General features: G+C 39.1%; 1 protein-coding gene across 1 annotated transcript; it reads right to left on the minus strand.

The window, feature by feature from the left end:
• Positions 1 to 442: 442 nt before the first annotated feature.
• LOC149006656 (emp24/gp25L/p24 family/GOLD family protein) lies at positions 443 to 6,012 on the minus strand. Its single transcript, XM_089166760.1, has 4 exons — positions 5,708 to 6,012; positions 5,408 to 5,617; positions 1,063 to 1,139; positions 443 to 769 (listed from the first exon to the last, which is right to left on the minus strand). The coding sequence occupies exons 1-4, from the start codon at positions 5,906 to 5,908 to the stop codon at positions 625 to 627; spliced, it is 633 nt and encodes a 210-aa protein (XP_089022886.1). The 5' UTR covers positions 5,909 to 6,012; the 3' UTR covers positions 443 to 624.
• Between the last annotated feature and the right edge of the window lie 6,638 nt (positions 6,013 to 12,650).

Raw genomic sequence — 12,650 nt, forward strand, 5'->3', positions numbered from 1 at the left:
CACTTACAGACATGCAGCACCAGTGAGAAAAGAGGTGCAATATTTGAGAGGCATGAGAAGAATCCAGCATTCCCACCATGGCAGCATGGCCTAGCCGCCTGGAGGTCTTTATCTTGGACATGCCAATGCAACCAACGGGCCAGAGCATACAATTATGGCAAAGGTTGTTCGGTGCTTGTATAGCCAAAATCAACATTGAGATTGCTGCAGCTATCCATCACTGCTGCCAGAGTTAAGGGTGCAAAACGGGTGATAGTAGTGCCACATACATCCTATGCAATTGCCAGAACATGTGACAATAAGTGCTTTTGTCGAAATGATACCCATAAAAGCCTGAGAAGGAGATCTTTGAAGTTTTTGAGGGTTCAATTAAACATTTAAGACTTCTGGCAGCACAACATAATGGATATCTCATGGCAGGTTTTCAACCCAACCCTCCCAAATTCCCGAAAAATTGAATTTCAATAGGAAAGACTGTCAGTACTCAGAATATACTTGATAAACTACCTTAATAAGTTACATTCTGTTCTCTAGCCCGTTTCATTAAATAATTAATACTTTCCGAGTACATTATTGCTGAGGAAAAAAATTACAGTGACAAAAAAGAAAATGTCTAAGAAAGATCTACAGAAGTTTTTTCCTCTCAAAAAAGGTCTTCAAATGCCAGAGCTGCAAGCCTGCCACTGACAAGCATACTAAGAGAGAAAGAAAGCTCAACCAGGCCATTCTGGAATTGGTTACTCTATTCAGGTCCTGCATTTCTTCCTCCCTGAAACACCCAAAAAGAAGAAACAAGCAATTAAATGGCACAGCAACCCAGAAATATCAGAGGACGTTCTAATACCACGTATGCATTCTGGGAAGAATAGTGAGGATCAAATCTGAAAATGTCCTGCTATATAGGTGGGGCATCTCACAAAATCCAGTGGTCACAGAACAGTTGTTTACCATCAGCAATTTCCTTGGATGTCTAAACAGCCATAAGATTGACCAAAAAACAAAACAGCCACAAGAGAGATATTGGCTTTATGCATGAAAAAGGAACTTGTCCTAGTCATTTACCTCTCTCGAAGATAAAACATCTCTTCATGAATGGATGTTACAGTGTCAAACAACTTCTTCAGCTCTATTTCCATTCCCTGAAATTACAGAATCCACAGATTAGAGAGAGAGAAGAGAAGAGGGGGGGGGGGGGGAAGAAGGCAAGCTCAAATTTAAATTTCTGTGGCTCTCTCCCAGTGACCACATGTACCCTACAATTAAGAAACTCTCTTCCACAGTACATAGTGTAAATTATTAGAAAAGGAAATGTCCATAAAGACGATGTAATTAGAGCAAGTGTCTCCAACATTTGAAATGCATTAAGAATCAGCAGTAACATGTCAGTCACCAAGTATCCAAATAAAATAAATAAATAAAAATCAGTGACAAAAATGTCATCATATTAACTTTACTATGAGTTCCTACGAGCAACAAGGATTAAGGAAAATCTATATCTTCCCTCTTTACCTCATATTCAGTCATTTTATGCAAACAAATGACATTCAACAATAAGAGTAAGTTAATGGAATATTTACACCTTTCCATGTAAATAAGAAATCTCAAAAGCAATGGAACTTAAAGTGATCATATTTTACTATAATAGTTTAATTGTGAAATCATGTGCCTTTTTAATTCAAGCCTACTGAGACACTGAATTGTTGTTGATCAGCCCAGCTGATTGGATCAAACAAGTGTAAACAAGCCCCTCATCAATGAAAAATAACAATATGAGATTTGAATTTCAGTCAACTTTCAATGCCAAGCAGCTAGGGGTCCAATTTAACAGTTTGCTCTGTTTACACTTGCCTGCCTCCAGTACCAAAGAATCATTAAGAAGTTGTTTGAGATTCATTTACCTTAATATTCTCTAAAGCAGACTACGCCTTGCACCAGACAGTGAAATTCTTTATCCTTCTCCTCTCTCCAACATGGCAAAATCCCCAAAGATTACTAAAAACAGGATCCACAGTTTACTCCATTTACACTTGACTAGCTCCAAGACAAAACAATAGATACTCTAAGCATAGTTCAGCTGGCAATGGACAGTGAAAGACTTTCTTTTCCCATTTCTGAAATGGTGAAATCCTCAAAGAGTACTAAAAACTGCTTCTATTCTTAATCTTCTGTTCTCCTCATGTACTTATAATCTCCAAAAAAACACTTCAAGGCTCAGCAGCATCTCTGGATATTCTTCAATATGAATGCCACAATGTCTAAGATGCCTCCCTGAATCTCAATTCCAACTCTTTTTTGGATGAATCTCTCAATACAAACTTAATGCTCCTTTTCATTCCATTCCAATATTCCATTATACTGATCTAATCCTACGCTCTGAATGAGTGTGGGTAAAGAAACTAGTCCAAGTGCGTAGGATTAGATTAGCGTAAATTGGATCATTAACAGACAAGATCCTAGAATAGAACAGATTGATGTCCAGAGGTGAATGATTAACACAGTCTGTATTCAAGAGACGAATTATAAGGTTTACATAAGCTAAGGAGTTAGATAATTTAAAACTTTGGAACATGGGCATAGAAATTATAGAAGTGGAGTAGGCATAGTGGTGGATGAAGATTTAAGAACAATGTGGCGGATGTTAGAAAGATTTAGAGATAAAATTGTATCCACCAAGTTTTTGTGGGAGAAAGAGGTTGTAAAAATAGTCAACACTAAACACACCTAAATTAGGATTTATGCAAGTACTAAGTCATAATTTTGGTAATACATCGATAGATTAGTGCAAGATTTTCATCAAGCAGAGAACATCACTATTGGTAGTGATCTAAGTGGACATATTGGAAAAGAATGGAGAGGCTGTGAAGGTGTACATGAAGGATATGGTTTTGCATAAAGGAATGATGAGTGGATCTCAATTTTAGATTTTGCTATGGCTTAATTTATCGTTTGTAAACACTCACTCTTAAAAGAGTGAGAAGCATTTATTTTCCATCAAAAGTGGACATATTCATACCCAAACAGATTTCCTCCTAAGTCCTAACTGAAAGCTCCAAATAAATTATTATACAAGAACTATTAAGTGATACCACTTTTAACCACAGGACAGAGAAAATTGTCATGGACATGTGCTTAACTACACATACTCGTAAGAATGGTCAGTTATTTATCACAGGATAAGGTGGTGGAGCTTAAAAGGAGATACTTTAAAATCCTAATCTAATGAAGTCATCAAACAAGGACAGTGGGACTTTAAGGGAGACACTGATATGATGCGAAGTGAGATCGCTACTACATTAAAAATATCGCTAAAGACATCCTAGGCAAAGTGAACATAAAATGTCATGCCTCTAAAATAAACTTGGTGGTGGGATAATGAGGTTCAACCATCCATTAACAGTAAGAAAAGTAGTTTTAAGGCGAATGACTTAGAATGTAGAGGAAATAGATAAGTATAAATTTTTCAGAAAGAAGTTGAGAAGATCGTGAGAAAATTAAGGGTGAAGTAATCTGAAGATCCTTAACAATCTAAGTACAAGCAAAGGGGGAAAACTATCTATAAGATAGCTAAAATGAGGAATTTGCTAGAGATCTCAACCATGGTTGACGCATTAAAAGTGAAGATTGTAAAGGGATGAGCACAATGGGCACAAAAGATTATTCCCTCCGCTTCCAATGCTTCTTATTATTATTTTTTCCCCTCTCTCTCTCTCTCTCTCTCTCTCTCTCTCTCTCTCAAGGAAGATCATTTTGGGCTTTCCTCAGCATCCACACTATAAAGTCGGAAGCCCCATTTTTTCCTTCTTCTCCTTACTCATTCTGAACCTTATCATATTTACAGTAACTACAGGTAAAATGGAAAAGGAAAGCATGAAGCCCGTAGTCTACTCCAATCAGTTTCTCCTTCTCCTTACTCATTCTGAACCTTATCATATTTACACTAACTACTGGTAAAACAGAAAAGGAAAAGCATGAAGTCCATACTTACTCCTGTCAGTGCACTCCCTCATCCGATCTCCTTCTCTACAGTAGACAGATTCAAAATGCCAATAAAATGACAAGAAATAGTTCTAGGAAAAAGTTAATTCCAAGACTTCAGCAAACAAATTATTCTTGGGTCTAGAAGTTCATGTAATACAAATCTTCATGATATCTTTACCTTCATAAAAACAAAAATGAAAGTGAAAATTGGGAACCATTAACAGTTCAAGTACTGTAAACCTCGAAGAAAAGAGTTTGATAAAACGTCAGAGACTTCCCGCAAATATAATGGTTGAAGGATCATTAAAGAAAATCAACATATCCATCTCCTGAAAAACAATAAGGGATGCAAAGCTGATTGAGAAAATGTCACATGAGACATTTTATTGAAATTCAGGCACAAGATGGTAGTACAGATAAAATATTAAGTGTTTTGAACCTTTTGTCTTTGGGATTTTGCGGGGTAGCCAACCCAATTGTTAATGTAAGAACCTAACTCTTTATAACCATTTATAACTCCACTAATCCTAGTTCCAACTAGTTGGCGCATCATTTGGCAACCGCATGGCAAGGTCAATGCAACTAAGAAGGGCATTCAACAATTTAGTCATAAATGACGATTTCCCACTTCATCATATTGATAATCAGATGTCTTATCCCTAGGAACGTTGATTCTACTCATTCTAGTGGAAGCCACTGCCAACTAACTCCATCCGATAAGCTATGCCAAATGTGAGGATGGAGGAATCTCTACCTAGTCTGTACCCTCTAGCATAATGGCAGTCACTTTTGAATCATCCCTTTCTCTTTCCTCTCCCCTTCTTCCATCTTTTTTAGCCTTGATGTTTTCTGTCTCTTCCCTCTTTTCTACATAGATGAGCTATATAACGAAAAAAATAAGATGATGTGAGGAAATAATATTTTAGCAAATAACAAACAGGTAGAAGACACTTGGTCAAAAACGTGCTTTCACATGGGATTAGGGAGAAGGTAGTGAACCCAGTTCTATTTATAAATTCCTGCCCAAAATTCTCTCTCTCAGTTTGATTTGACATAGAGTTAGAGCTCCACTGTTAATTTATCAGACAGCCATATTAAATTAACAGCGATATTTTAGACAAGGTTAAACGCCCTCTGAGAGACCTATGAGATCATCACTAAAAAGGTAAAAAGAGGGGACCAGCTGCAATTGAATAGATTTATTCTTGACGTCAGAATCGATATATATTTTTTAAATTTTTATGCTGAAGCTAATTACGAGATGCGCAATAAGTTTTTCTCGTACAAATAATTGGTTCCTGCTAAATTAAAATTTTCTATTTCCCACGCCCTAGGGGATGAACTCAATAAATTAATTATCAAGACATCAGATCGAATATTAAGGAATTCAAATCCATGAAAAAGCAGCTATGAAGATGCAGTTACTTACATCGATATGACCTTTCTTAGCGACGTTAGACCAATCCTTCGCAGCAACACCACTCCTCCAATCGAAATCGATAGTCACTGTGATAGGTATCTTGTGGTCAGGAACCGAGAAACAAGTCATGTAATCACCAGACTCAGCGGCAGTGAATGCAAATTGTCCAGACTCCACATGATCCCCGTAGTGATAATTGTTGCCGTAAGAGGAAGTAACCTGATAACTCCATCACCACAATCACTCTTAACAAGCACCAAGGAGAGAAAGTTCCACAATTGAAGCCAAATTACAAGAATAAACTCTTACCCTCGCAATAATCTTATGTGAATCAGGCAACGGGTACCCCTCATTCGAATTAACGATTCTGTACTTCCCTACTGTCATGGCATTGTTCTTGATGTCTTCCGCAATGCATTTGGTATGACCAGATTGGAGATCGAAACGAAGAGATTGAGCTACAGATGATAAAAGCCCTACTGTTAAAATTAGAATTCCAAATCCGCTCATGGTGTCCGAATAGGGATTTGTTAAGCTTCGATAATACTTTTGAGACAGGAACAGAAACGCTCGATGGTCCGAAAATGAAAGAACACCTTTGTCTGTTGCTCGCTTACATGTGCCCTGTTTGGTACGTCAACCGTGATCCGTCCATTACGTGGGAGTCACAGAACGTTGTGTCATTTGGTTGAGCCGATTGGTTCACTTGTACCGGTTTGAAATCCAAACCGTAATAAGCATTGGTTCAATTTGGACTGAACTGGTGGCATATGACAAATTAAAACCCATTGGGCCCACCCCCATTTCTGTTGTCAAAACCCGGCAGGGGAGCACATTGTGTTCCTCGACATGGGAGGTGATTGGGACTTCATTATGGATGTGGTTCTAAAACGGTGGTGGCAATCTTTTATATACCTAGATCATCTCTCCATCAGGGGAAAACAATGTGCTCCTCTAATGCTCTTTCATCATACAATAGTGCTAAGACCCACAATTGTTTTTCTTCCGGCTTTGTGCGTGTTTCGTTTGTCTTTTCTCCTTTGAACTTGTAGCAATCTTCACCTAAGCTCTTCTAGTATGCTGCCTCCGGTACCTCCTCACCCGCCTTGAAGTGAAGATGATGTTTTAGTCGCCCATAATATCAAAGTTCGACTATCAAGAATCTCAAATCCTGTTCTTCTTGGATATGTCATAGCTAGAAGGCCCTATTGTAGACAGATTATTTAAGAAGCACTTCTGCAAACATGGAATACTCACCATGGTGTTTCTATTACCCCTCTTTCTGACCATCGGTACCTATTCCAGTTCCGACATGAGACGGACCTACAAAATGTGCTCGACGAATGACCGTGGCTAATGGCTAGCAAGCTTCTACTACTACGCATATGGACTAGGGACAACAGTTTTCCTTCCCTTACAATGTTTTGGATCAAAGCCATGGTCTACCAACGAAACTTTTCAACTTGGAGTTTCCAAGTCTGATTGCGGCAAAGCTTGGCCAGCCTTAGAAAATACTATTGATTAAAGGTATGCAAGTTGGGAAAATGGTGGAGTACGCTAGATGCCGGGTTGTAGTGGATATCTCCTAACCGCTTAAACTCAGAGTACCATTACGAGGTAGTGAAGGCATACTAGGTTTAATCTCCATAAAATATGAGAAGCTTCCACAATATTGCTATTATTGTGGTTTAATTGGTCATGACGACCGCTGGTGTGATGATCTTTTCTAGCATCGCCATCTCCATAAACAACAACATGGTTGCAGGTCAGTAATTTAGTGCTTTGAAGATCTTGTTTTTACATTTTGGTCCTGCTTTGTGTGCAAATCCTCCTATTGCACGTCTTGTGGATTTGGCTTTATACCTCATCTACCCTAATCCCGCTGATTCAACCTCTCAGCCTCCTATTCCCCTTACAACCACCTTCAACCCTAATCACAGGGAAAAGGATGACACATGACATTCTTCTGCATGTACAACACACATGTCTCCTATACCAACCCCACCCAGCTAGCTTGAGCACAACCGCTCGTCGTCACATCAGTGGTCCCCCTCACATCAACCAATCCCTGATGATCAAACCGTTACTCCTGTCTATGTCAATTCTACTTTTCCTGATCCCATTACATAGCCAAATCAAGGAGAATCACCTCAAAACCCTCACCTTGAGGCCCTAACGTAACAAATTTTGCATAACCTTCTACAATGCCCAATGGCTCATTCCACCATTTTGTCTCTATTATCCAACCTCCAAACCAACCAACCAATCAGATGGTCCTACCCTCCCTGTCCCCACTCAAGCTATTGGGGAACCTTCCTATCTTCCACACTGTCCCCCTTCCACCCCTAACGAACTTTGGACCACAAGTCATTTGCAACTACATTACCATGTGCACTCTAACCAATACCCACACCACCCTTTTACTACCGCTCATATTCTTGTCCTGACTGCAACTGCAACACAACTCTCCCACTCATCACCAGTAGACCAGTTTGCCATAGTTGTCTCACAAACACCTATGGATACCGATGCTCTACCCATTCCTAAAGGCCCAATATTAAAGGACCTGCCATTTGTTCTTCTCTCTAAGAAACCTAGCTATCGTAAGCAGATGACACATGTCATTGCTAAACCTAAACAAAAAAAGTGGCGACAAGCACAATTGGCCAAAACTATTGTAGTAGAGGATGAAGGCTCTTTTTTAACATTAAATCCCTTGGAGGCTAAGGGATATCAGCCCCAGAGGCATCATGATCATGTTGAGCTTGAACGTGCAAGGTTTAGGGAGAACCCTTATGTTCGAAGCCTTAAAAATCTCCCTCGGAGAATCAGTTTGATTTTGTATTTCTTATGAAAACGAAAGGCGGGATTCGAAGGTTACACCAGATTAGTTGTATCTTTAAACTGGATAAATATCACTTTGTTCTGCCGGTGGATTGTGCTGGAGGTTTGCTTTTCTTTTGGAATTCTCATATGCAGATCACTACTCTACATAGCAATAGTCAGATTATTGATGTGGAAGTTATTCAGTTAGATGGGAAGAAGTTCTTCTTAACAGCTGTATATGGTGAATCCGGATCAACACCCCGTCAGGGGAGCACTCTGTGCTTCCCGACGGCTTTTCCACCACAAAACATGTGGGGCCTACAGGGGTTAAATGACTTTTTTTTTATGTTTTGTTGTTTTTACCCTGTGGGCCCCACATGCTTTGTGGTGGAAAAGCCATCGGGGAGCATAGAGTGCTCCTTTGACGGGGTGCTAATCCGGACTCGTATATGGTGACTCTATGAAAAGGAATAGACAGTTGGTTTGGGATACACTCAAAACTATAGGAACAAACCGTGACCAGGAACGGTGTATGTTTGGAGACTTCAATTCCTTCCTATCTTGGAAGGAAAAGCAAGGGGGAAGATGCATTGTTAGCAAAGATATTAGTGGTTTCCAAGATATAGTCTCTTCTTGTAATCTTTTTGAAGTTAGATTCATAATCCTAAGTTCACATGAAGTAACCATCGACAAGGGGGCGCAGCTATTAGAAGTAAATTGGATAGAGCTTTTGAAACGTGGCTTGGTTCGACTCCTATGAGGAATCAATGTTAACAGTTAAATCCCCTATCGGCTCGAATCAAAGCCCTATTATCTTAGATAGTGGAGGTGGTGCTTTAGCAGTCCCCATCCATAGAGATTTGAAGCCATGTGGCTTAGACACGAGCAATGTTGTGCGGTGGTAGGTGAGGTGTGGAATATCCAAACTCATGGTAATGTAGGTGACAGGTTGTTGTGTAAGACTCAAAATTGTAAGCCAACTTTCCAAGTCTACAATGACTTCGTATTTGGTAGAGTTCAACATCACTTACGTTTTCTATCCAAACGTTTAGAAGAACAACTTGAGTAGCCCCTTACTGATCAAAGTTAAACAAGTCTATGAAGAAATGGAAGAACAACTCAACCATCAAGAGGAGATGTGGCAGCTGAGATCTTGAGCTCTATGGTTGAAGTGTGGAGATCATAACTCAACTTACTTTCATGCATGTACTGTCCAACATAGACACACAAATAAGATCCTTAAAATGCTACTACCATCAGGTACATGGATATGAATTATTTGTTGAAATTATCTACCATTATGATCACACATTTAAAGAGGAACCTATCAACATGTCCCGTCTCCATCAAGGTTTATAGTTCCTACAACCTTGTATTACTGATGAGATGAATGCTCAACTATGTGCACCACCCACAATAGAGGAAGTTAAAACAGTAGTCATGGCAATGGGACCCCTCAAATCACCAGGGCCGGATGGTGTACCCCCCCCCCCCCCCCCGCTCCTTTATCAACACTTCTAGGACATTGGTTGTCTTTATTCATGACTTTTTGTAAGTGGTAACCTTCTTGTAGGTATCAATGATACTTTGGCATGTTTGATCCCAAAACGTGAAAATCCTATAACTATCCAACAACTTTGCCCAATCAGTCTTAGTAATGTCACCATGCAAGTAATATCAAGGATTCTAGTATGTCGTTTGCAGCCTTTGTTGGACAAATTGTATCCCCCTCACAAACAGCTTTTACCCCTCCCAGGAGCATCTTAGATAATATTTCACAGCCCATGAGCTTTTTCATTATATTAAAAGGAGGAAAAAGGGCAAAGCAAAATTCTTGGGAATTAAATTGGACTTGCAAAAGGCATATGATAGGGTGAATTGGATATTCCTTTAACACCTATTTGTGGCTTTGGGCTTTTCTCATATCTAGATTAATAGGTGATGAAATGTATTCGCACTGTTACATATCAAGTGTTGGTGAATGGCACAGTTCGAGGCAACATTATACCTTCAAGGGGAATATGTCAGGGCAATCCCCTTTCGCCATCTATATTCATTATGTGCACGGAGGTTCTAAGTGGGATTTGGAGAATGCTAAACAAGTTGGGAGATTGTCTGGAATTCGAGTTAGGGGGAGAACCCATCAAGTTTAGCACCTACTCTTCGTTGACGGCTGTCTCTTATTCTCAAAGGTGGACATCAATGAATTGCAAGAGTTGAAGGATGCCATGCAATTTGTTTGTGATATCAGTAGAAAAGCCATTAACTTTTAAAAAATCCTGTATCATGTTCAACCTCAATACACCATCGAGACTCAAAAGATGGATCTCTATAATTCTTAAGATGAAATATAAAGATGGATTTAAGAAATATCTGAGTTTACCTCCATAATTAGGAGCTTCCAAGTTATGCACCTTTCGGGATGTAAATGATAAGGTGAGCCAAACATTAAATGGTTGGAAACAATTGTGTCTCTCACAATGCAATAAGGAAACACTTCTCAAGTCAGTGATTTTGCCTATGAGTAACTATAGTGCCTCACACATTAAACTACCAAAAGACACTCATAAAACCACACGGTTCTTGGCATTGGATTTTTTATGGGGAACAAATGGTGAAAAGAAGAATATGAAGTGGATTACCTGGGAACAAACTGTGTTTATCAAAGGAAAATGGTGGTCTAGGTTTACGAGACCCGGAGCTCCAAAACTTGGCTTTGTTGGCAAGAGCATTGTCGTAGCTTTGGAAAAGTAGTGATGCATATTAGGGACAATTTATGAAACAAATTTATTTTCCAAATTTTGAATTCCTGGAAGCCAAACTTGGAGCAAACTTGTCATGTGGGTGGTGAAGTTTAATTGCAAGAAAGAATGCTTTATTGAAGGGATTGCATTGGACAGTAGGAAATGGGGAATCTATCAATATCTTTACACAATGCTGGCTTCCACAAGCAGTTGAGGGAAAGATTCAAAAATCACTAATCATCCCCTACATTTTGCTTAAAGTATCGAAACTAATTGATGTAGATATCATGGCCTGTTTGGCGTATAGATGTTTTGCAAACATACTTTCACCCATTGGATCGAACATGTTTTGAAAATTCCTCTTCCAAAGTTTGACCGACCCAATCTCTTACTTTGGGGTGGAAGCAAGAATGGATAGTTCTCAGTCAAAATAGCCTACCATGTGTTAACAAATAAGAAAATTTGGTAAGAATAAATCAGCCTTCAAGTTCCCATATTTCAACTAGAGAAATGATACTGAAGGAAATTTGGAAATTGATCTGGACTATGAAGTCACTGCCCAAAATCAAAACTTTCCTTTGAAAATGTTGTTCTTCATGCCTCCCAACAATAGTGAATCTCAAGAGATGTAGCATGAATTTGGATACTATTTGTCTATTATGTTGCAAGGGGGATGAATCTATTGAGCATATCCTAATTCATTGTTCTCATGCACAAGCTGTATGGCTGAGTTCTACTGTGGGTGTCAACTTTAATTCTGTCGCTCCTCAGTCCATGGCAGAATGATTTGAATAATGGGTTAGATTGCTGCATGTTGATAAACAAAATTGCCATTATGTGATTAGTTTTTGCTCTTTTTTGAGCTGGTATATCTGGCGTGCCATAAATGCAGTAGTTTCGGGTGATGAATGATGGCCACTGGAAAAAATCTGCCATGTAGTGCAAGTTGCTTTTCAAGAGTTTTGGTTGGCCAATGAAAGCCCAATAAGATATCGAAATCAAGAACAAGGACCTAATCTAGCAACCCAAATGAGACAATGTCAAAAACCATCTGAAGGCTATGTTAAGATTAACTCAGATGCTGCCTATGTAGCAACAACAGGGAAAGGGGGAATTGGTTTAGTAGCTCGTGACTCAGAAGGAGAGATACTATTCTCCATTCCAGATCCAATCCTTACAACCTCCCTATTACAAGCTGAAGCACTTGCATTTCGTAAAGGTTTGTTATTTGCAATGGGGAAGAAAATGTCCCCAAAGTCATCGTTGAGTTTGACTCAAAGGACTTATTTCGCATTCTCCACCGTGAAGTACAGCCACTGTTGGAGGTTTTACCTATTGTGCAGGATATTATTAGCTTTGTAGGTTTTTTTGATTCCTGTACTTTTCAGTTTTTACCCAAGTCCTCAACACTTTTGTTGGTACATTGGCTCAGATGGCCTTCTCATGCCAATTGTTGACAAGATGGCTGCTTTTTACTCCATGGTTAGTCAATCTATATATGAAAGATGCCACGTGTTTGTCTCTAGCTGATGAATAAAGATTAGTTTCATTAAAAAAAAAAAAATAGTGCTAAGACCCACTGGTAAATATTGAAAAAAGTAAAAAGAAAATTTTCAATGGGGTTGGGTCCTACTCTTATTGTGGTTCAAAAGCACAAGAAAAGCACATTGTTCTCCTTCTCC

The sequence above is a fragment of the Hakea prostrata genome, chromosome 8 (genome assembly GCF_041222555.1).
Source record: "Hakea prostrata isolate BN-2017 chromosome 8, UWA_Hpros_2, whole genome shotgun sequence".
Taxonomy (NCBI): Eukaryota; Viridiplantae; Streptophyta; class Magnoliopsida; order Proteales; family Proteaceae; genus Hakea; species Hakea prostrata.